This window comes from Sus scrofa, chromosome 9, assembly GCF_054392235.1.
Source record: "Sus scrofa isolate SSC_HxYL_T2T_F1_AM1 chromosome 9, Sscrofa_HxYL_maternal_Yorkshire_Landrace_v2.0, whole genome shotgun sequence".
Lineage (NCBI taxonomy): Eukaryota > Metazoa > Chordata > Mammalia > Artiodactyla > Suidae > Sus > Sus scrofa.
This window is the reverse complement of record NC_139391.1, coordinates 56,112,902-56,138,185: the sequence shown is the minus strand read 5'-3', so window position 1 is coordinate 56,138,185 and position 25,284 is coordinate 56,112,902. Positions and strand designations below refer to the sequence as shown.

The 25,284-nt window shown below is 51.1% G+C and overlaps 1 protein-coding gene across 1 annotated transcript; it reads right to left on the bottom strand.

Annotated features, from left to right (window-relative positions):
- Window positions 1-470: 470 nt before the first annotated feature.
- On the bottom strand, window positions 471-25,013 carry KCNJ5 (potassium inwardly rectifying channel subfamily J member 5). The gene is given in 3 exon segments (NM_214225.1): window positions 471-1,301; window positions 4,356-5,294; window positions 24,788-25,013. Coding segments are annotated over 2 exon segments (1,260 nt in total). The 5' UTR covers window positions 5,293-5,294; window positions 24,788-25,013; the 3' UTR covers window positions 471-978.
- Window positions 25,014-25,284: the final 271 nt, after the last annotated feature.

Genomic DNA, 25,284 nt, shown 5'->3' with positions numbered 1-25,284 from the left:
TCTCTGTGTCTCTTCCCTCCCTCTTCCTGTTTCAGCTCCGACTGGCTCGCCCTACCCTCAGCTTTCACCCTGGACCACCCCGCAGGCTCTCTGAGGCTGTGCAGGAGAGCACGGTGAAGCTTGGCACTTCTTGGAGATTCCTGGGCCAAAAGCACTAGTGAAGACCCAACTGCTGGAGGCCTCGCTTTGGGGGAGGTGTGGGCACAGTGCGGTTGGGGTGGCCAGGAAGGGACCAAGGGCCACTCTGCATGTATCAGAGGTGCCCTGTGGCCCAGGCCCTGCCTCAGGGTCACCCAAAAGAGAGTGATGCTCCCAGGGCTACCTTTAACACACAGAACACGGCGAGGGAAAACGCACGCCTCACAGATAATGGCAGAGGTCGGCGGGGGCTTTGTGCTCCGTGGCTCTCTAAGTGGGTTATACATTGGGTTCAGGTTTGAAAGGATGTGGCTTGGATCAACTTGAAACCTCAAGGTCTGTGAGCTCCCCCTAGCACCAGCAGGTTGAGCTTCCTGCCCTGAGTCTACAACGAGCCCCGGGATGGTAGGGATTTGGGGGAGGGGGGATGGCCCTCTCTGGGTGTTTGTCCCGGAGGGGCTGCCAGTTGGTCTGTGATACTCAAAGAGAAAGGTGATCCGGGCCAGGTGGCAGAGAGAGATGTGTGAGGACAGAGGCCACTTGTACTTTTCAGTGTGGGGACGCCCCTCCGGCCTGGCCCTCCACCAGTGTGACAGACTGGGAGAGGGGAGGCAGCTGTGTCACAGAGGTCCAGGCAAAAGGCCACCTGCTCGGGGAGGTCTCGAGCTGGGAGGTTCTGGGACTGGGTATATGGCTCCTCCCCACAGAGACATAATGACTCCTGCCCCACCCACCCTCCAAATGGCACATTTAGCCATTCACCGCCTCCTCCCCCCCAGCCCTGCAGTATCTACACTTGTAAGAAGCCGGTGACGGGACGTCATGGGGAGAGTTCAGTCTTCACACTGAGTCCCTGGTCTCCCGGGACCCCCTCAGACCCTCAGGCTCATCCTCTCCTTCCTGCTCAGCCTCTGCTTCCAGCTCTGCTCCAGCACAGCCTCCTGGCAGTGGGGGGCTGGGGAGGTACTGCAGGAGCCGGCCTTCCCGCTTCATTTCTGCCAGCTCCTTGGCACAGCAGCTGGGTGTGTTGGTTTCATAGGTGTCGTGGAAGGTGTTGTAGTCCACCTCGTAGAAACCCTTTTCCAAGGTGAGGACTGGTGTGAATCGGTGGCCCCAGAGCACCTCGGTGTCCATGTAGGAGCTCCGTGCTTGGCAAGTCATGCCTGGGTGAACAGAGAGCACATGTATTAGGAGTGGCCACAGCCATCCATCCATCCATCCATCCATCCATCCATCATCATCCAATCTTTTGTTGAACATTTGTTGAACATCTAACTTGATGCAAAGCATGATGGAGATAGAGAGCTAAATAAGACACGTGGTCCTCGCCCTGAAGGAGCTCAAGATGTGACGGAGGCAGAAAATTAGAAATGAGCAATGCAAGACTTTGGAGTAGGTTCCTGGAGACTGGAGTGGGTACTTCTGGGGTGGCTGGAGCTATGGACATGGTTCCTGAAAATGCGTTAAGTGCTAGAGGCTTGAGATAAGAAAGGAGGCAGGAAAAGGGTTGGAACAAAGATGCCTTCAGAATGACTGAACCCAGAGAAGCAGATAGGTTTTTAGAACACACAGGGGTTGCTTTGGGTGGATTTGCATGTGCAGAAGCCTACACGTGGGTGCGCCTGTGAGCATGCATGCACACGCGCACGCACACGCACACACACACACACATGCAGCGTGGCCCCTTGATTTGGGCATGCTCTAATGTCTCTGTTCCCTGTCCGCTCAGCCCTCCCATGCCTGTGTTATTTTTAGGTGCTGTTTTCTCTCCAGAGAAGGCAGCTTTGTTTATGGATGAGGAAGCGTCTATGCTCGGGGTCACAGGATGATACTCAATCCTTTGGCCGAGAAAGGTAGGGGCTCGTGCTCTTTGGGAGCTGATGGTGATGCCCGTTCCAGCTCACCACCCCACCTCTCCTCCCCGGTTTGGATCGTCTCTGGCAGGGACCTCAGGGTTGAGGTGCTCTGGTGCCAGGCAATCCCAACACACCCCACACTCCGTGTGCTCTGGTGCCAGGCAATCCCAACACACCCCACACTCTGTGTGCTCTTGGGGTGCTGCCTAGGCCCTGCCTCCCCCTCTGGCGTTTGGCCCATCCTCAGCTCAGCAGAGTTGCAGAGGTACAAGCTAGGCACTGACCAGTCTAGACACAGGCCAGACGCTTGCAGGCTCGGGGGTCTCAGGAAAGAGAGTGGCATGGGACCTCCGTGGGAGCTTTGGGCCTGATCTCCTGGGGTCTTCCTGCCCTTCTTTGGTCCCATCTCTTGGGAGCAGGCAGGGGGATGCCTGTGGCTAGAGACCCTACCTGTGTGCCTGGCAGCCATCTTCCAGCACATCTGGAAAGGGGGGGCAGGCACTGGGCATCACATCTGTTACTCTGTTTCCTCATTTAGCCCCCCCAGTGAGCCTCTGAGGATTATTATCCTAGTTTTGCTGACAGCTGAGCAATCTGCCCAAACTCTCACGGGCAGGCTACCCAGAGCTGTGCTGGTCATACCTCGGCCTGAACTCAAAGCCCGTACGTGGCTCCGTGCATGTGGCTACCGGGCCCTTAAAGTCCTGGAGGTCAGAGCCCACATGGGCAAGTGGTCTCCCTCTCGTCTCCTGGCAGATCCAGGATAACTCAGGTCATGGGAAGGCAGAAGGTCAAGCAGGACCCTGACTTTGAGGAGAGGCCACTAGGTGGCAGTGAGGGTGGTGGGGGCAGTGGTAAGCCACCACCTTCCTGTTGCCCCTACATCTCCGAGCTGACCCCTTCTTTGTGGCCTGGAAGTAGAGCTCTTTTCCCAGAAACTCAGCCTGTGTTCTGATCCAAGCCCAGCACCAAGGGCAGCGTGACCTACAAGCCCCCACCGCTGTTGGAGGAGGATCCCTACCTCCCGACCATCCTTGGTCCCAAGGGATCCCTTGGCTGCCACCATATGCTGCCTGGCCAGGTTCCAGCCCCCAGCAGATGGCCAAGCCAGTCCCTCCGCCCCGGCCCCTGGAGCCTGCTCACACCCTAATTTGTCCCGCTGGCTCCCAAGGGAAAGATCTGTGGCTGCCCCTGGCCGAATCTCCCACCCAGCACCCAGCTTCCCTGGAGGCCAGGAAGGCTTATTTGGCCACCTGTGTGCCAGGCCCCCAAATGTTCTAGGGGGCAGTGTGGTGTGGCAGACAAGCTTTAGCTTTGTAAGTGACAGAGCTGAGTATGAACCCTTCCAGCCGTCTACACAAAGCTGCTTCCACATGTAGGAAATGGGATGGAAGCCAGAACCCCAGTGCTGTTGCCAGATTTGAGAAGTATGTACCATTCTGAGCCCAGGTGAGTTTTCTTGGCATGAGCCTTAGGGCCACAGCTGCTGCTGAGACTCCTGGTGAGGGCAGAGAAAGGAGGGCAGGAGGGGCAGGGGGACCAGAGGCAGGGACAGGGTTTATGGCAGCTCCTCTGCCCGGTCTGGGTGCAGCAGGGGTGCGGGCTCCCTGAGCCCAGTGCAGAGCTCTCAGTGGCTGGGCACTGTTTTCTGCCTGCCCTGTGTTCACAGAGCCCCTCCCACAGGGAAGCCAAGGGACTGCCTGCTCCAGAGGGGCCTACGAGTCTGGGGCACAGGTGTCTCTGGAGGCTTCGATGACTTTGGGGATCCTTGGGTTTGAAAAAGACCCACCCCGTCCTCTCCTCAGGAGGCAGTTCATCACATGTAAAGACACTGCCAAGTCCTACAGTAAGAAACCAGTTCATCTTTGTTTAGCCCTGTGTTTCCCAAAGTTCTTAGATCACAGAACTCTCTCTGGGTGACCCCTGCTCCGGGATGGGAGGGTGGGCAGGCTACACTGTTAGAAACCGATGATGGCTTTGGGGTCCCCAGGCCTTGACCTGCATCCTGGCTTTAGGACTTAGAAGGGCTTGCTCCCAGGCAAATAATTTGCCTGTCTGTCTCCGTTTCCACATCAGTAACTTAAGGACAACTATCTCATGGGCACGTGGGAGGGCCATTCAATGGGCTACTGCTTGTCCAGAGTCTGGAATGAGCCCAGATGTTGGTGGTCTCTGTGCACCTTAGCTGCTCTCATCAGGCCATCTTGAACAGCAATACCACTGCCCACCCCACCCCCCCATCACCTTTTCGGGGTGGGGCTGGTTGAGCGGCCATCTCAAAGCTCCAGATGGAGTCTGGAAGATTCTGGAGTCAGGCCTGAGCTCCAGGCGGGGGAGGGGCCAAGGAGGCAAACATCTTACCCGTTGCCTCCACCATCCCTTCTAGGATGACCACGACCTCGAACTCCTCCTGATTCAGCTGGGCCCTCGACATCTCCCAGAAAGGGCTCTTCTCGTTGATCTCGTGCGAGATGATGAGTGGGGACACCAGGAAGAGGCGGTCGTCCCCCGTGTCGAAGCCCACGTTGATGTCGGTCTGGTTCAGGGGGATGAACTCGCCCTCCTTGGTCTGCCGGGACTTGATGAGCTTGGCGCGGATGGAGGCCTCCACGATGTGGGAGTTGCGGAGATCGCCCACCCGGAACATGAGGCAGAGCTTCTCGTCCCGCAGGGAGATGACGGCGTGGTTGGAGAACATGAGGGTCTCCGCTCTCTTCTTGGGCTGGCTGATCTTCACGAACATGCAGCCCACCATGAAGGCATTGACGATGGAGCCCAGGATGGCCTGCACCAGGAGGAGGACGATGCCCTCTGGACACTTCTCGGTGATCACCCGAAAGCCGTACCCGATGGTCGTCTCGGTCTCGATGGAGAACAAGAAGGCAGACACGAAGCCGCTGAGGTTTTCCACGCAGGGAATCCACTCCTGGTCCCCGACATGGTCCAGGTCGCCCCGGATGTAAGCAATGAGCCACCAGATGAAGCCAAAGAAGAGCCAGGTGACGGTGTAGACCATGGTGAAGACGAGCAGGTTGAAGCGCCACTTGAGGTCCACGAGGGTGGTGAAGAGGTCGCTCAGGTAGCGGTAGGTCTCCTGGACGTTGCCGTGGTGGACGTTGCACTTGCCGCTCTTCTCCATGTAGCGCTGCCGGGGTTTCTTGCCCTCTGCCAGCAGGCGCGTGCGGTCGGTGGCGATGGGGATATAATCGCGGGCCTGTTTGGGAATCTTCTTAGGGTCCCTGGGAGTGACCCCAATCTCCATGTCCTGGTTCATAGCATTCCTGGAATCGCCAGCCATGGCTGGGTACCCCGAATTGAAAAAGACATCATGAGTGAGGTGGACTGTTCTGTTCACAGAAACCCCAAGCTTCAAGGCCACTCTGCTTGCGTGCCCTCAAAGGCCTCTCAGCTAGTGTACAGGGGACATGGGCCAGCAGTGGCCTGGGGGATTCTCAGGGCAGAGACCATATTTTCTCAAATTATCTGCCTATATCTCTGGTGCCTAGTACAGGAAGCTCAATAGTTGTTTGTTGAATGAATAAATGAACACTTTCTACGTGCAAACTCCACATTAAATGTTTAAAGGATTTAAAGCAACCTGGGAGCAATTTAAAAAATAGTCGTTGCAACTGTTTATGTATTTTTTTAATTGGCCCCGCATAGGGCATATGGAAGTTTCCGGGCCAGGGATTGAATTCGAGCCATAGCTGTGACCTACACCACAACTGTGGCAATGCCATCCTCAACCGGCTGCACTGGGGAGGTAGGGATTGAACCCACACATCCTGAGCCACTGCAGTCTGATCCTTAACCCACTGAACCACAGCGGGAACTCTGCAACAATTTGTTAAATGCCTAGTATCTCCCAAGTCTTGTACATGGCCTGTCACTTATCACAACAACCTGTTGGAGTAAGACCTTGTAATGGCTGTTTTTTGTTTTGTTTTGTTTTGTTTTTTTGTCTTTTTGTCTTTTCCAGGGCCGCTCCTGCGGCATATGGAGGTTCCCAGGCTAGGGGTCTAATTGGAACTGTAGCTGCCAGCCTACACCACAGCCACAGCAACACCAGATCCAAGCCTTGTCTGCCACCTACATCACAGCTCACGGCAATGCCAGCTCCTTGGCCCGCCGAGTGAGGCCAGGGATCGAACCTGCAACTTCATGGTTCCTAGTTGGATTTGTTTCTGCTGCGCCACAACGGGAATTCCTGTAATGGCTGTTGTACAAACGCAGTGTAGCTGGTTCATGCATCATGCTTATTCCTACCGATCTCCCTCCCTCCTTCAAGCTCATCCAGGGCTCAGTTTTGGGTCTTTTCTGTTCCCTGATATATCCCAAGTACCTGGAACATAGCCTGGCACATACTATGTACTCTGAAAGTACGCACTGAATAACTGAATGAAATAAATAGGAAATATGAGTCCCAAAGAGGTTCAGTGACAGCCAGGCTATCAAATAAATAAATAGCAGAGCTGATTTTTAGGCTCTAGCTGGTCAGGCCAAAGTCTATGTTCTTTCCTTTATCCCTCCCTCTCTCCCTCCTTTTTATCTGAAATCTTAGCAACAGACAGAAAGGAAAAAGCTGCCTGTGTCTGATTCATCCTGTGGTCAGTCCTATCGTCTGAGTGGGGAGACTGTGGCCATCTGAGCACTGACCAAAATGACAAATTTCTGTGTGGACTCACCATTTTCGATACAGTAATTCCCTGCCCTCTGAGAAATTGAGATGAACAGGGCGTTAATGCCCCGAGGTTTTTGAAAGGGCTATACAATGCGTTTGGAGTCTAGGCCACATAATAAAGAAACGCCCAGAAACCTGTAGTACTCTGTTCACTGTTTTTCTGATATTCTGCTCACACACATTTAAAATGCTCTAAAAGAAAAGGGAACCCTCCTACCCTGTTAGTAGGAATGTAAATTGGTACAATTACTAGGGAAAACTAAATAGAGCTAACTAGCATTTGATCCAGCAGTCCCACTCCTGGGCATGTATCCGGGCAAAACTACAATTCAAAAAGATACATGCACTCATATGGTCATAGCAGCACTATTCATAATAATTAAGACATGGAAACAACCTAAATGGTCATTGACAGATGAATCGATTACAAAGATGTGGTACATAAACACAGTGGAATACTATTCAGCCATAAAAAAGAATGAAAAGAATGCCATTTACAGTAACAGGGATGAAACTATAGATTCTCATATTAAGGGAGGTAAGTCAGAAAGAGAAAGACAAATCCCATATGATATCACTTATATGTGGAATCTAAAATATGGCACCAATGAACCTATCTACAGAATAGAAATAGGCTCACAGACATGGAGAACAGACTTGTGGTCGCCAAGTGGGAGGGAGAAGGGACTGGGATGGATGGGGAGTTTGGGGTTAGTAGATGCAAACTACTACATTTAGAATGGATGGGCCGTGGGGCCCTCCTGTACAGCACAGGGAAGTGTATCCAATCACTTGGAATAGAACATGATGAGGGATGATATGAGGAAAAGAATGTATGATATGATATGTATGACTGGGTCACTTTGCTGTACAGCAAAAAATGACAAAACATTGTAAATCAACTATAATTTTAAAAAGAATACAATATTAGATAACATTTAAAACATGCTACAAGGAGTTCCCATCATGGCTCAGTGGTAATGAACCCAACTAGCATCCATGAGGACAGGGCTTTGATCCCTGGCCTCGCTCAGTGGGGTAAAGGATCCGGTGTTGCCGTGAGCTATGGTGTAGGTTGCAGACAGGTTTTGGATGCTTAGCTGCTGTGGCTGTGGCACAGGCTGGCAGCTGTAGCTCTGATTCGACCTCTAGCCTGGGAACTTCCATATGTCACAATTGTGGCCCTTAAGAGACCAAAAAAAAAAAAGTTCCAAGAGAAGTTCCCACTGTAGTGCAGTGGATTAAGAATCCCACTGCTGCTGCTCAGGTTGCTGTGGAGGTGCATGTTCAATCCCCAGCCCAGTGCAATGGGTTAAAGGATCTCCTGGTGCCACAACTGCAGCGTAGATCCCAGCTGTGGCTTGGATTCAATCCCTGACCCCAGGAAATTCCACATGTCTTGGGTCTGGCCATTAAATAAAAAATAATAAAGTAAATTGCTTCAAGACTCTGATGAAGCTGGGAAGGACCATGAGAACCTCAGCAGCCAACAGCAACAGCTTCAATTTCCACCCAGTCTTGAGCCAGACTCCCTGCTAAAACACTAATATTATATGAGCTCCTTTAATTCTAACCACAGAACTCTGAGACAATACTGTTATCATTCCTCCACAAAGAAAATGAAGCTTGGGTGCTAAGGGGCCGACTTGGGATTCGGATCCAGGTTTGTCTGACTCCAGCCCCTACCAGGCTACGGTCTGCAGACGTTGAGGTTCTGAGGCTCAGGCTTAGACTGATGAGTTGCCCCTTCCAGAAAGTTCTAGGTGCTTCTAGTCCTGGGGATGGTATCATCCAGCCCTTCTTCTTCTTCTTCTTCTTCTTCTTCTTCTTTTTTTTTTTTTAGGGCCATACCCATGGCATGTAGAAATTCCCAGGCTAGGGGTTGAATCAGAACCGCAGCTGCCAGCCTACACCACAGCAGTGCCAGATCCAAGCCATGTCTGTGACTTACACCATAGCACAAGGCAACGCTGGATCCTTAACCCACTGAGCGAGGCCAGGGATCAAACCCACATTCTCATGGATACTAGTCAGGTTCTTAACCAGCTGAGCCACAACGGTAACTCCCTTCTTCATCTTGAAAAGCAAGTTCTTAATTTCACAGGTACTCCCCTTCCCAGGAAACTGCATGCCTGAGAGAACATGCTGGACAAACATTCTATAAGCCACCAGCCCACTGCCTCGTTGATTGAGCGAGGAAGCTGTCTCCCAGCACGGAGAGACAGACCTTTCCTCTGCTGCCTGGGTAGCTGCAGCCATGTCAAGGTAACCTTTAAAATATCATCTTGAAGGGTCATAGGAAGCACCATTTGTCTCAGACATCCGATGGCCATTTCCCATCCTGCAGAGGCCACCTGCTCCCTGTCCCCCGCACGGCAGATACAAAGATAAATGAAAGCAGGAGGGAAGGGTGGGTGCAGCTTTGCAGAATCGCAGCACGATGCTGCTCTGCCCCAGCTAGAAGACTGTTTACTGAAAACTTGACCAGAGATGCCCAGAAATGGGGAGCGAGGCTGCTGATCCTGAGGCTCTGTGTGCTGCTGGGGACCCCACCCATTGGAACCCAGATGGGGGTTCTGTTCAGGATGCTGACCCGGACACTCCCGCCTCTGATGTTGGGCGGGGGCGGCAGGCTCAGTGCCAGCGAGAATGAGTCACTAGCCAAGGTGCCCGGAAAGCACATCCCCTGCCTCTGCTGAAAGCAGCTTTCTCCTGATTTTCTGCACTGTTTCCTTCTTTATTTTTAAACATACTTTCATACATTCTTGTAGGAGAGGGCCTTGTTCTGTACTGGAAACGGAAAAAGGTTTTCTGGGACACCTCAGCCCGGATCTGAAGTCTTTTTGTATCTAGCAGAGAAGGGAAAGGGGCTTGCCTCTGACTTGATACTGGCATGCTGGCACCTGTTCTCCAGGTGAGCTGGACACCTGCATAGACCATCACTCACTCAACCCAGGATGAGATCTGGATTCCAGCTCAGCCCCCACCATGCGTGCTCTGGGAGCCAAAGGAAGACAATCTTAGCTTTCTTTGCCTCAGTATACCCCACCGTAAACCTCAGATAATAGTGTCCATTCCTCCAAGCCCAGGGAGCCATTATGGAGAAGCAGGGCAAAATATATGAAAATAAACAAAAGTAGGAGTATAAATGTAAATATTTGCAAACTGTCCTTGAATTGAAAGATGATGCAATGTCACAAGAACCCTCTTTAGGAAAGGAAGACAGAGGCAGGCAGCATTAGTTCAAGGTGACTGGCAGGGCAGGTGCCAGGCATGGCGCCTCTACTGCCTAGATTCCGCCTAAGAGTAAGTGCATCGCCCACCCTAGAAATCTTGGCCTTCTGTGCTGCGGGCCCATCAAGTCAAAAGAGTTTTCAGGGACAATGAAGATGAGCGTTAATCAGGTTTTCTAGATCCGTTCTATTAATTTATGAATCTATCCAGCCAGCACGAATTAAGGAGCTATTATTGTCCAACTCCTGTTCTAAGGGCTGGTGATAAAGCAGTAAGATGACCACAGACCCAGGCCTTGTAGAGTCTGCATTCTAGCTTTGCCTCTTTGAGCCCCGGAGACTGTGTGGGACCGTCTGTGGAGAGAGAGACAGGGAGGAAGCTTTGGCCCGGCCAAGGCCAGCCGAGTGTGGGAGCTGTTGTCTGCAGGGCCAAGGAAAGGCCCTGACTCCAGCAAATCCTATTAAATCTCATCAAGCCCAACACGGCTCCTCATCTTTTATCCTTTCCTGTGACCCTGAATGGACAGCTGTGCTGAGACGCAATTAAAGCTCTTGGGAAAGACAGAGCTTCAAGTCCAGCAAAGTGGTTTCATCTCTTTGATACAGAAACACAAGTGGGGAAAGCCTCGAATGAGGCAAAATCCAAGGCAGCTGGATTTTAGGTGACGCTTTAGTGAATCTGACATCCATTTAAATGGGCCTTTGCATTAAGAATTCTGAAAAACATCGCCTCCTCCCACCGTGAGGAAAACTCTGTGTTGGGGAGGCGGAGGTTGCTTTAGAAAGTCATGGACGTAGCAGCTTGATAGGCACTGCCCTTGGGGGCCAGCAGGGCTTCTTGAAGGGAGCCCTGGCCGGGGAGTCTTGTCTCAGACTCAGTTCCCTACTGCGAAATGGGAACAGCAGACATCCTTGGAGATTCCCTCCTTTCTCTCTTAGCTGTGCTGGGTCATGTTTCCTGAGATTAGGGATATGGGGTGCGGTTGGAGGAGGAGTAATGGAGGGGGTATATTTATATCTAAGACTGAGGGATTTGTATCCTGTTCTACAGGAATCTAGACTGCTTACCACTTAAATGTGAAAAGACTGGTTGGTGAATAGGCTGCGCCAATGCCCCCAAAGACCCTCAAGGTGAGCAGGGGGTACAAAACATCTAATCAGTAGAGTGCATTCTAGGAACCGAGAGGACTCGTGGGAATAGGCGGAATTCTTGGGGTCCTCAGGATTCCTGCCCCTAACTCTCCCTGCACACCCCCTGGGCCGGCCTCCTCTCTCCCGTGATTGGCTTTGTTCTGGCACAGTTGACGCTAAGAAAGGCAGGTCCTCTGGGCTGATCCAGACCTAGTCAGATGAGCCCTTAAAAGGACGGGGCTTTTCCTAAAGCAGGAGATTAGAAGCGGGAGAGGAACTAGATGGGACAGGCATTCCCTTTGCTGGCTTTAAAGTTGGAGGGGGGATGTGGCAGGGAATGTGGGTGACCCCTAGAAGCTGAGAACAGCCAGCAAGGAAACATAGATTTCAGTCCTACAAGCACGAAGAACAAAATTCTGCCCAAACCACAGGAGTTGGAGGAGGACCCAAGCTCCAGAGGAGCTGCAGCTGCTGACCCCAGGGTTTTAGTCTCATGAGACCCCAAGGGGAGAAAGTAGACCAGAGGTGCCTGGACTTCTGACCTGCAGGACTGTGAAAGACAACATCATATGCTATCCCTTACATGTGGAATCTTAAAAAAAAAAAAAAAAAAAAAAAAAAAGGATACAAATGAACGTATTTATAGAATGGAAACAGACTCAAAAACTTTGAAAAAACTTTTGATGGGAGTTCCCGTCGTGGCTCAGCAGAAAAGAATCCGACAAGTATCCATGAGGATGCAGGTTCGATCCCTGGCCTCGCACAGTGGGTTAAGGATCCGGCATTGCCTTGGTGTAGGTTACAGATGTGGCTCAGATCTGGCTTTTCTGTGGCTGTGGTGTAGACCAACGGCTACAGCTCCGAATTGACCCTTAGCTTGGGAACCCCTGTATGCTGTGGGTGCAGCCCTAAAAAGACAAAAAAAAAAGAAAAGAAAAGGAAGGAAGGAAGGAAGAAAAGAAAGAAAGAAAGGGAGAAAGGAAGAAAGAAAGAGAAAGAAAGGAAAGAAGAAAGAAAGAAAATTATGATTACCAGAGGAGAGGTGGTGGGTAGGGGGATGGACTGGGGGTTTGGGGGTGGCATATGCACACTGAGGTATATGGAATGACTGGCCAACAGGGACCTGCTGTATAGCACAGGGAACTCTACCCACTATTCTGTGATAATCTATGTGGAAAAAGAATCTGAAAGAGGATGGATGTGTGGACATGTACAGCCGAATTACCTTATTGAAGAGCAGAAATTAACACAACACTGTATATCAGCTATACGTCAATAAAACTTTAAAAAAAGAGAAAAGAAACCGTGAGCTGATCAATGGGGTTGTTTTAAGCCAGTGAGTCTGTGGTTAGATGTTACAGTAGAGATTTAAAAAAAAAAAAAAACCTACCATAGACGGGGAAGCAGGTGATGAAAAGTGAGGCATCAGATTATCCAGCTTGCTCTTTGACTTCTGGGGAAGTGACTTTTCTAAGCCTCAATTACTGTGCAAAATGGAGATGACAATAGTGCCAGCCAGAGAGGGAACGCTGCTGTGACAATGAAAGGAAACGTGTGTGCACAGTGCATGCGTGATGGGAACTCTCCTGAGGGGCAACTCTGTTATCCTCTGCTTCGGGGTGGGGGTGGGGAGAGCCGAGGAGGTAGGAGACCTTCAAGCATCAAGGACGAGGAAGGAGGACCCCTGGGGCCCTGTGCCTGCCAGGCCAGCCCTGTGCTGCCACGTGGCTTCTTTCATTTACTCCTTCAAGAGGGGCCTCATCTTCTGTCTTCCATTTACAGAGGGGGAAATGAGAGGAGAGCTAAGGGATGTGTCCAGGGTCACATAGCCTGGTCATCAGGCCAGTCTCCATGCTGGATGCCCACTGTGATCAGCTGGGAGCTGGACTCCATGCGGATGCCCAGGTCACATGCCCGGAGGGTCTGGCCCAGGGGGTTCCGATGGGCCCCGGAGACTGAGGAGCCCTGCTCTTTTTTTCTGCCTTCAAGGGGCTCACAGGAATGATAGGGACACACAGGCCATCGGTGCAATAGAGATGGACAGAGGGTTCAAGACTCAGTTCTTTTTTTTTTTGTTGTTTTTTTAATAGCCACACCCGCAGCATGTGGAAGTTCCTGGGCCAGGGATTGAATCCAAGCCAAAGCTGAGGCAATGCTGGATCCTTTTAATCCACAGTGCTGGGGATCAAACACGTGCCTTCACAGTGACTCAAGCCACTGCAGTTGGATTCTTAACCCATTGTGCCACAATGGGAACTCCTAAGGGTTTTTTTTTTGTTTTTGTTTTTGTTTTTTGCTTTTTAGGGCCACACCCGTCGCATATGGAGGTTCCCAGGCTAGGGGTTGAATTGGAGCTATAGCTGCCGGCCTATACCACAGCCACAGCAATACCAGACCCAAGCCGCATTTGTGACCTACACCACAGCTCATGGCAATGCCAGATCCTTAACCCACTGAGAGAGGCCAGGGATCGAACCCTCAACTTCATGGTTCCTAGTTGGATTCGTTTCCGCTGCGCCACAGTGAGAGATCCTTAAGGTGCGGTTCTTGATTCAGCTTGGCCTGAGTGGGTGAGGAAGAGTCAGGAGAGACTTGGAGGAGAGGGTACACAGCGAGTGGGCTGAGGTGAGCCTTCCTAACACAGGATGCAGGAGCGGGCAACTCTCAAAGCTCATGTACGGAACTCCCATTCCAGGCCATCTCCACGCTGGGTGCTTTTCATGCATTGTCTCATTTAATGCTCAGACAGCTCTAGGAAGTCCATCCTAGCAGCCTCACGTACAGACCACAAAAGCAGAGTGTTAGTGACTTGCTCATGGCCGCTCAGTGATTAAGTGACAGGCCAGGCAGGTCTGACTCAGAAGCCTCTGAATGCAGCTCTGGAACACCTGGCCCAGGAGCCAGTCTACGACGCAGCCTGATCTATGAGTGGAAGACAATTCATGCTTTACTGCCAGGCTTCCCTTGGTGCCCAGGCTGCTGCACAGAGCTGGGGCTGTCCCCCACCTCTGGGGGGGGCTGGTATCTTCCCACCGCCCTCCCGCTTTCCCACTGAGCTAACCCCCACCCCTGCCCTGTTTGTGTTTACAGTTCCTCCTGGACTTTTTCTCATCACAGCAATACTTGCTCACACAGGTGCCTAATTGCTCCAAGGAGACAGAATGTCCACCAGCCAACATCTGGTACCCTGGTGTAATCACCGAGCATCTTCTTCACTCCCAGAAGCATCACTGTGTGGACATGAGGGCCTTTCCCAAGGCAGAGACCACCAAATGGCTGCCACCAAACTCACCCTGGGTGACCCTGGCTGGACTTCCCTTCATCCCAGGAGTGGGGTGGACACCTGTCCCTCCCGGGCAGCGTGTGCCTGCTGTAATAACCAGAACCCAGGAGACTGGTACCAAACTCTGCTGGCAGATAGTGAGGCTGGTGAACAGAGCTGCTGCTTCTACCAACACAGACACACTGCATGTGCCTGTTGATCAGACAGTGTGCTTTCTCTTCTTTTTCTTCAAATATGAGACTTCTCACACCTTCATTTCCATATTTTTGATAAACAAAAGATTTTAAAAGATGTGATTCCTATTCTAGCAGATTCTAGGAAGAGCAGTTATAGGAACACAGGGTAAACGCAATCACAACTTGCTCTGCGTTTTGGGAATACGCTAGGGAGCAGCGGGGACTGAGGTGAGCAGAGTCCACAAGGTAAAGGGGGGCAGGGTTACTGGCTCTAGTTCATTATTGTCATGCAAGAATGTGGAGCTGGTGCTTCCAGATCTTCCACTTTCTTTTTCCAGAAAAGCTAGAAATGAAGACTTCCAGACATACAATTTCTTTTTTTTTTTTTCCCCAATGTTGAAAACTAATTCAACAATTTTTGAAACACCGAGCTAGCCAAAGAAAATATATCTGTGAGTCAGATTCAGTCTGTCAGCTGCCAATTATACTTCTGGGCTCCGAGTTGAAGAGAGGCTCTTTCCCCACATGGACAGGTTGGCTTGTACTTTGAGCGATGCCGAGCATGGTATTGGGTTGTGGTGATGCCAGTAAATTCTCCTCGGAGCTTTCCTGTTTGCACTAATGAGTCTGCCAGGAGCTCAGCCTGTCAACCCTCAGTACAGAGGAAGCCAGGAAGCCCATCCCGGACTCACCCGAGAGCAAAGAGACGGGGAAGTGGGCTGCAGGCTCGGTTTCATGGTCCTAACCAACCCTGTCTCCCCTTCCACAGCCCTGTCCCCCCCCTCACCCAACCTCCCCTGTGGTGCAGGCGGCCACCATGCCTCCGCTTCTCACAGGGCCTCCTCTACCCACCTGGCTTCTCCGTGCAATGATGCCCCTTGCAAATGTGCTACTGGAAGCATTGGGTCCTCCATGTCACTGAGGCTAGAAGTGGTTCCCAGTGGGAAGAAAAAAGGTGGAGGGAGCACCCTGGGGGGTGGGGAGGGCTGCCAGGCCAGGAAAGAGGTGGGTCAGATCACCTCCCAGGCTGTTTCTGGCTCGGATATAATGGATGCTGATTACCAAGCATCAGAGGATCCTGGACTAAGAGGGTGGGGGCCTCTGTGAGAGGCGTGGACTGAACCCCAGGTGCCAATTTGTGCCCAGGATGCTCCTTGCTATCACAGGCTCACAAAGGCTCAGAGAACATGTGCTCCTTTTAGCCCTATTCCAGGCTGAACCCCCCAGAGAAAGGGCTCTGCTGAGGCCTGCCACAGCCAAAGTCGGCACCCCTCCATCTGGTATGCAAAACTGTCCCTGGCTGCATGAGGGGAACATGTGCCAGCAGAAGGGTGAGGCACTCTCAGTGGAACATGGAGCTGGGACCCTGTGGCTGGAGGAAGAGGCTGTGCAGGGCGGCACCCTTCATCACTGTGAGGTCCCTGCGCCCTATGGTCCTGACTGCTGAGATGCTGAGGTTGCTGCCAGGGAGCCGCTGTGTAAGGTGGCAAGGAGGCTTAGGGGATGAGGGACCTGCTGTGTCCAGCTATTCAGAATGACCTTCCCTGGGGAGCCACAACCGACTCCCAGGTCCACCTGCTCAGGCATCCTGTGGCTCCATCCTGGGATGCCCTTGAGTCTGGTCCCTCAGCTGGGTGGTGTTATTGCTCAGAGCAAAGTCAAGGTGGGGGTTTGGATGCAGGGCTGCGGCTGCTCCCAGAGTGGGTCAGCTGTCCCTAGGTTTGACTTGGACATGCCCTGAACAGAGCAAGCTTGCTAGGGGCATCTATCTCCTGTGCTGCTCCCCCAGACCCTTTGCACTCACTTTGCTTTTGTCTTAAACACGTGTTCAACTTATTTCCCGCACAGAGTTATGCTGATTTATTTATTTTTCTTTATGGAAGAGCCCTGGAAGTGAACTATGTGTGTGTGTGTCTGTGTGTGTTTGTTCTCTTCTCTGAACCAGGTGCCTATGTCTGTTAACTCATCTAATCATCTTGACAACACTGGGGCATAAGTGCAATGTGCCCATTATACAGATAAGGAGACTGAGACTCAGAGAAGGTAGGTCATATGGCTGGGAAGCAGCAGAAACTGCTTGCTCTGACACTGGGCTGACTCTAGAACCCAGCACTTCCAGTCTTCCACTTGACATCCTTCTAAGTCCAGAGTCCCAGACCGAGTGTGACCTTGGTCTTGAATTATAAGCCTCCTGGCCATATACCTTGCCTTGAATCACATGTCACTCCATAGGTCCCTACCTTGGGTCTCTTTCCTGTGTAAAAGCTGGAAATAGCCCCAGGAAGCGGGGTGTCAATGAAATACTTGTCCTTTTATCAGGAAAATTCTATCTCACTGAATACCAGTAAAAGGCACTCAGCCACCAAATCTGAATTGTTACCCATGGTTACCCATAGGTATGAGGTATGAAATGACATCAGTATTATTACTATACGGAATTATTATGAAATAATAATCTTAATTGGCACCTCTGCAGGGGGTGGCCTTTCAGAACTCTTGGATTGGTTCATGAGAATCCTCTTATCTCAGTCTCACTTTATAGTTTTGTTTTGTTTTTTAATCTTTTTAGGGCTGCACCCACAGCATATGGAGGTTCCCAGGCTAGGGTTCGAATTGGAGCTCTAGCTGCTGGCTGCTCCCACAGCCACAGCAATGTGGGATCCGAGCCATGTCTGTGACCTACACCACAGCTCATGGCAATGCCAGATCCTTAACCCACTGAGGGAGGCCAGGGATCGAACCTGCATCCTCATGGATGCTAGTCAGGTTCGTTTCCCCTGAGCCCTGACGGGAAATCCCTCACTTTACAGTTGGCTTGCAGTCCAAGGACAACTGGTTGACTCACTCCCATGATGATGACACTATAGACACAGAAACGCAGTTGGTGACGTTTGGGGTAATACCAGCACTGGAAGATTTAACAATAGGTCCAGAAGGTGGTTTCACAGAGAAGGGACCGGTCGGTGCCAAAAAGGTAAACCCGGGCCCTCAGAGCCTCAGGCAGCCCAGACCAAGCTACACACTAGGACCGCCTCCTCACAGGAGTCTCTAAGGCAGGGATAAAGCCTCGTGCGTTATTTTTTGGTATCTGGAGAGAAACACGAACCTTATTTGAAGAGCTGTGGACGAATCCTATGCTGACTTTGTCATGAAAGGCACAAGAACACTGGGAGTTCACAGTACAGATAAAAAGCAAGGACAGAGGATGAAACGGCATTCCACTGAAGGGCTTTTAAAGACAGCTCTTGTCTGAAAGGAGAGCAGACAGCCCCGGCTTTTGCCTGTGGAGTTCGATTCTTGGGAGGAAATATAGAGATGAAAGACCATTTTAATGGTCTTTCAGAGATCTATTTGAATATATCTAAGTGAGTCCAAATACACTCACTAATTTTTAAAAGGGTAAACATCAGGCCGAATTTGAGGTATGAATTATGGAACCGAAAGGCCTCATCACAGGTACTTCTCAAGAAATTTAGCATCTTATAAGTACCTAGTTCTTGAGCAGTACATCCGTGGAACAGGCCTGCAAGCTTGTGACCAAGGTTCCCAACCCGTTTGGCTCCCATCTGCTTAGGATGGAACGTTGTGTTGCCCTGCCTGGTGGACTGCTGCGGCTCCTTGTGGGTCCTTGCATTTATGCATCCTAATACTCAGCCAGGGCTTACCCGCCACAATCCAGATCCACCCTCCCAGCCCCCCGACAGAAGATGTATGAAAAATCACGAATCAAAGGGCATGAAAATCAAATTAATTCATTTTCCATTTTCCCCACATTTATATCTGTCTATCCAGTACTTTTCCCTTTAAGCCGGCTATCTCTCTGAAAGCAAAAGCGTTATAATACCTTCTCTTCATTATAACCATGCCCTGTGAGCATGAATCCTGCATTAAATAATAAAGGAGATTAATAATTACATCAAAATGAAAAACCACTTGTTTCCTCTCTATATCCCCAGGGACCAATTTCCTGGGCTGGTGCCAATTTATCAATGACAATCAGAGACTATGGCATAGGAGGAGGGCAGAGAAGCCCGAATCAAGAAAGCAAGATAATGTGAATACAAATGGACTTTCATACAAGCGAAAAAGATGGGATGGTGACAGAAGGTAAGGGAATCCGTGAGAGAGGACCAGAGACTGAGCATGATGGGTAAACTCCAAGTAATTCTAGCAGAAGCCCACTGGGACTACCGTGCACCAGACTGCATGCTGGATGCTTTGTCTGTCTTGACTATTTGATCATTTCAGAAAGATGTGAGACAGACGCTGCGTCCCCAACCATAGATGAAGAAAGAGAGGCACAGGGGAGAGTGAGGAAACCGCCCCCAAACTAGGGTTGTGGGTCTGGACTTGAACCCAGGTCCACTGGCCCTGGGTAAGGAAGGAAAATTGCATCCTCCCATGAGATACGATAAAGAGGAATACGACAAATGTGAGAGCAACAGTGACCAGGAGAAGCCGAGAGAATCCGAGAAAGAGGACACGAGTGAGAGTGAGGGGCTGAGCATGAAAGGAGGTTAAGACCACAAAGGGTGAAAAGAAAAAGGCACAGAGAGTTGGAAAGAAGAAAAGAAGGAACAGAGAAAAGACTCATCAAGCGAAGGGCAAGAAGTCTGTCTTATCTGATTTTGCTATGCCATTACACCCATTTGACAGAAAGTAAAATGTAGGTCTGGGGAACTGCGAGATACTCCCAAGGTCACAGAGTTCGTTCATGGTAAATCAAAAAGAACTGTGTTGGAATTCCCATCGTGGCTCAGCAGTTAACAAACCCGACTAGCATCCATGAGGGCGCAGGTTCCATCTCTGGCCTTGTTCAGTGGGTTAAGGATATGGCATTGCTGTGAGCTGTCGTGTGGGTTGCAGACGCAGCTCAGATCTGATGTTGCTGTGGCTGTGGCTGGCAGCTGCAGCTCTGATTCCACCCCTAGCCTGGGAACCTCCATATGCCGCAGGTATGGCCCTAAAAAGACAAAAAACAAAAAACAAAACAAAACAAAAAAACTGTGTTAACTACAACATGCCAGTGGAAGAAACCAAAGAACATCTAAAGAAACAGAGACACACTATGCTCAGGGATGAGAAGATGCAACACAGTAAAAAGGTCAGTTCTCCCCAAACTGATGTGTAGATTTCATGCTATTCTTATCAAAATCCCATGAGATTTTTTGGTAGCTACAGAGAAGATTATTCTGAAATTTATGTAGAAAGCTAAAGGAACTAGAATAGGGGGAAACAGTTTTGAAAAAGAATAAAATGGAAGAAATCATCTTTATTTCACAACTTACAATGCAGGTAGTGACCAGGACCACGTGGTTTTTTGAGCCCCCTTGGGAAGGCTTCCCTGGTCCTCCTGGATGCTCTGCATCTCTTGGTGCTTCCTGATGCTGTGATGTGTCCATGGGCACATCTGTCCATCACCCCGACTCCCAGTCAGTCCTCTGAGACAGCTGGGGGCAGGGCAGGCAGGGTGTGTGTATGACCTAACCTTCTATTACAAGTTCCTACACAAGATCTGGTCCATGACAGGAGCTCCATACACATTTCTAAAGGAGTACATAAGTGACTTCTTAAGTTCATCCCATAAAAGTCACTTTCCTAAGTGACTGAGGCAACGGGATGGAGGACCAGGGGGCTTTCACTCCCTTAGGTCCAGGGGCACTGGCTGTCACAGCCTAGTTGGTAAGGTCCCTTGACCCTGGGCACCTGTTATCCCTGCTGGATGGCAGCTCCCTGGGGCAGAGGCAGCACCTCGTCCCTGCTGCTCTTGTGACCCTCCTCCCGGCCAAGCTCTGTGCATCAGCGTTCAACAGTCCGGTCTTGGGAGGAGAGAGACTGAACACACGATGCAGGGCACAGGTTCGGCTCCCAGACAGCTCTTCCCTTTGCCCCTCTTGTCCTTTATGAGCAGCAAGAAATCAAAGATGATGGCCTTAGGGTTTACCTGACTTTAAGTCTGGGAGCCTGAAATGTGAGAGCAGAGATGGGGTGGGCAGCACACGCAGCCCCAGACATCCAGGTCTCGGCAGATGAGGATGAGGGGCTGAAAGGTTGTCCTTGTCACAGTCTCCACCCACCCTGGTGCCTTTTCACCCCCACCTCCACCAGCCTCTCTGGCCACCATATGGGTTGACCCTTGGTGACCAGGAAGTGCCATTGCCACCTGCCAAACTGGTCAGCAATCCCTGACCTCTGCGCCTCAGCCTGCTCTGGTCTGGAATGATGATGGAACTGAACACTGACACACCAGCCGGGATCTCCAGGGTCATGTGTCAAAGTCTGGCTCTGACATTTAGCTCAACACAGCCGTTGGCAAGTGTCGCTGCCGTCCTGGGCTCTGTGGCCGAGAATAGCTCACTTATCAGAATGTCAAGGTAGGAGGAACTGGATAAGCCGAACGGCCCTGGCAGAGGCCACTACTCGGTCCCCTGGCAGCCTGGGTTCAGGAAGGGGAGACTGTCCCCTCTGAGGTAAAATCATTTCAGAGAAAGTCACTCCAGGGGTCTCAGAAAAATACATTCAGGATTCCCTCCGCCCCCCAAATATCTGTCTACAATGCTTTGCGTTTTGAACTCCCATTCTCCTTATCTTGTCTTTAGGACAAATAATTCCTCCATGGCCGACCACAGCCTCCTAGACAACTGAAGATGGGCCTCGGCTCTCAATAGCCAGGCTGGAGCTCAGCCACAGTGAGCATTTAATCTAAAAATGGCTCCTTTCCACCACCTAATCCATTCCCGAGCCCTGCCCTTCTCCCCATCACTCTCCCATCTGCAGCCAAAATATTCAACAGGATTGCTCAGAAAGCGCAGACTTTTGCTAATTCTCCTAAGTGGGAAACATATAACCCTCCCTGCGCCAATGATCACATTTCAAGTTTTTCAAAAATTAAATATTGCCACACATGCTAGGAGAGCATATCAATGGTTGCAGAACTAATTTAAAAACAAAATAAAACAGAGGTAGACCCAGTTTTCAAGTACGTGAAGGCACAGAACACTGCTGGGGGTTTGGACCCCAGGAAGCCCTGAGAGCCTGGCCAGTTGTGGAGCAAACAGGAGAGAGGACAGGATGGTAAGCTGGCACTTCCTGCCCCTTGTACTTCAGGGCAGCATCCTCATCGGCCACTGGAGCACCTCTGGTGTCTCCTGGACCAGAAACCAGGGGCGCTGGCAAAAAACCCTCAGGGGGATCTCACGACACAGCCTTGATGGGGAGAATTCGGGTGATTGAGCCACACTGATGCTGCTGGACCCACAGAAAGAAGAGCTCTGCCTGGCTTGGTACGAGTCTGAAGACTGGGGAATCCCAATGGGATCTGACTGCCAGAGGAGGCAGGGGGGCCCCAGGGATGCCCCCGTAACATAGACGACTTAAACAAGGAAGGCTGCTGGGGGATGGCCAGCAGAGGACAGGAGGCTCTGGGTCTGAGTGATGCTCTTTCTGTTGGAGAGCTGGGCTGTGGATCCAGAACCTAGTTTTGGGGGACAAATAATTCCTCCATGCCTTTGTGGAAAGCACAGACCATTTCTCTGCAGGCTGTTTCCTTTTTCAGTGGTGGCCCTGGTGCTCTTCTAATGATTTATGCTGTTGTAACAATTTATTTTTTTTAAACTTCTTTCTTTTTATTTATTTTTCTTTTCTTTTCTTTTTGTCTTTTCAGGGCTACATTCAAGGCATATGAAAGTTCCCAGGCTAGGGGTCGAATCAGAACAACAGCTGCCAGCCTACGCCACAGCCACAGCAACGCACGATCCAAGCCGCGTCTGCAACGTACACCACAGCTCACAGCAATGCCGGATCCTTAACCCACTGAGCGAGGCCAGGGATTAGCATTCTCATGGATCCTAGTCAGGTTCATTAACCAGTAAGCCACGTAGGGAACTCCTGTTGTAGCAATTTATTATCAATCTCATAATTAATGAATGGAGCCCTGACAAATAATAAACATTTGATAAATGCCCCCAGATATTCCTCCCAAGGTAAGAGAAGACTTGTCTTTTTCTTGCCTTAGGTTCTAGCTCTCTACTCTGTGAACTTGGCTTTAGATTGTTTGGGTCCAGGGTGGTGTAGGGCAGGATGAGGCAAGGCAAGGAGGAGTGGTGGGAAACACACTGGGTGGGAAAAGAAAAAACAGAATCTCATCACAAGCATAAAATGCCTACCATCCACAGGAAGTATTCAATAAGTGATGATTTCCCCTAAATTATTGCCAAGAAGCACACCCTCTGCACCCCAACACTTCCTCTCAAGGTGGAGTGAGGCTCTCTCAGGTCTGATCAATAGCTGAAAATCAAAGTCAGGCCAACTAAGCTTCTCAAGTCAGAGCTCAGCCAAGGCCCTTTCTCGCTAATGCCCAAGCCACTGGCTCTGCTTGATTCTCCCACCAGATTCTAGGAAGCCCCCGGGGGCCTTATTCAGCCAGCTGCTGAGATTTACATTTTGGTTTTGAAGACACGTTGTGAAAGTGGAGAGGCCAGAACACCTTCAGAACTTCACACATTGGAAAGACTGGATTTGAAGCCAGAGGACAAACATTTAGACGTTAATGGCTCTCTGGAGTCCTGCTGTGGCGCAGTGGGTTAAGAATCCAATCCCAGCAGCTTGGGTTACTGAATCCAAATGAAGAGGCATGGGTTCGATCCCCGGCCCCATGCAGAGGGTTAAAGCCTTGTCACTGCCGCAGCTCGTATTCAATCCCTGGCCCAAGGAACTTCTACAGGCCATGGGTGCAGCCATAAAAAAATATATATATATATATATATATATTTTTTTTTTTTTTTTTAAGGAGTTAATGGTTCTGCCACTTGCTAATGCTCAGGGCTCTCTAATCTTTCTTCTCATCTATAAAGCAGGTGAGACGGCCACCTCCCTCACAAGGACTGGTACCCAGCTTAATGGGCATGAATGTGTCCGGCTCTGTGCCTGGTTTATACATATTAGCTTCTTTTCCCTGCCTCTCTCCCACATGGAGAAGTACTTTGTGATGTGTACTCTTAGTGATGAAAAAGAGGTAGCTTTCAGAGCCAGATCCAGGTGAGAATCTCACTTGTGGGAGCTCTCATTGTGACTCAGCTGAAGTCATATGCATGAGGATGTGGGTTCGATCCCTGACCTCACTCAGTGTGTTAAGGATCCAGCATCGCTGTGAGCTGTGGTGTAGGTCACAGACATGGCTTGGATCCTGCGTTGCTGTGGCTGCAGTATAGTCTGGCAGCTGTAGTTCTCATTTGACCCCCAGTCTGGGAACTTCCATATGCCCCAAGTTCAGCCCTAAAAAGGCAAAAAAAAAAAAAAAAAAAAAAAAAAAAAAAATGGAATCTCACTCGTAAGCTGTATGCTTCTGTAAGTTACACAGCCTTGCTCAGCTGCACTCTCTCATCGGCAGAACCTGGATGATGAACCTGCTCCAAGAAAAGGATCGGAAGAGAGCAGAGTGTCCTGCACAGTCTGACACAAAGCAGATGTTCACATGCCTGTTGATCTGCTGGGTTTTGAAAGGACCCTCAGGACTGGTGCTGGGCTAGCCTTGCCCAGCCAGGAGCTTGGCACAGACCCCTTGGCCAGAGCTAGTCCAAGGAACCAGCAGTGCTTGGGCTGCCCCAGAACCCGGGGAGGAGAGCCCTGGGTGAGTAGGGGCATCACCACTCTCCAGGGAGTCACAGGTTTGGGAGCACGGAGTAAGGATGCCATGCCCTTGTTCCCAGCCCTTCCCTTGGAGCTTTGACCCCTGGCCTTTCTGAACAGTTTGAAAGATGTTTAAAGAGATATGGAGGAAGTGACCGGGCAGCAGGAGGGCAGAATTAGCAAGGCCGTGTTTTCCAATTTGGCCAGACTTCAAAGAAAGCAAGATTAAGCCCAGGATCTAAGGCTGGGGGCGGGGGGAGGGGGGGAGCGCTGCCCGCCCTGGCTCTCCACGCCCCCACTTGAAGACAGAGCTGCTGCCCAGGGGAACAACGCCCCCCCCACCCCAACCCCACACCACTGATGGGGGTTTTCAGCAGCCGGGGTATCTCTGCTGTAGAACCAGAGACACAGCGATGGTGTTCACAGCCCTCTGAAGGCTAAACTCCTGGCCCAGGGCAGCCTGCTGGCTTTGGGATCTCAGGTTCCCCGGCGGAACTCTGGACCCTCCCCTCCCGAAGCCCTTCCCAGTCTCCGTGGCTCCCAAACCGGCAAGTGCCAGGTAAAAGACAGGTGCCAGGGCAACAGGCACCCTAAGAACACCCGTCCTGCCTTCCAGAACCGGTGAGCTGGGGAGAAACGGAGGAGGAAAGAAGACAACTTACTTGTTGAGATCAGAGCTTCCAAGTCCCACTGATGCTAACTTCCAGGGTGTCCCTGAGAGGCAGTGCCAACGCGTTCAGGGCCCCTGAGGGGACCCTCCAGCCTCAGCCATCACAGCAGCCTTGGACTCTGTCTAGAGTCTTTCCCTGCCCGTGAGGTCCTGTAGGCAGAGGCTTCTAAGCCATCCTGTGTCTTCCCTTGCCAGCCCCCTCCAGTCCCAGCCACTAATCACTCCCTTCCTCTAGCGACAGCGGCCAGAGTCTCCGCTGGCTCGCGCTCCCGCGCTCTCTCTCTCTCTCGCTGTCTCTTCCTCCCTCCCCTCCTCCCTCCCTCCCTCCCCTCCGCCCTCTTCCCTCCCCAGGTTCTCCTCCCCGTCTGCCCCCAGTACAAAGAATCCCTGTGTAATCAGGTGTAAAAACCGGTGTAAAGGACGACAGGCGAAGCGGTGGGGTGTCGGGGCGGGGCAGGGGTTCCTTGTTAAGTGTTGGGGCGCCTTCAG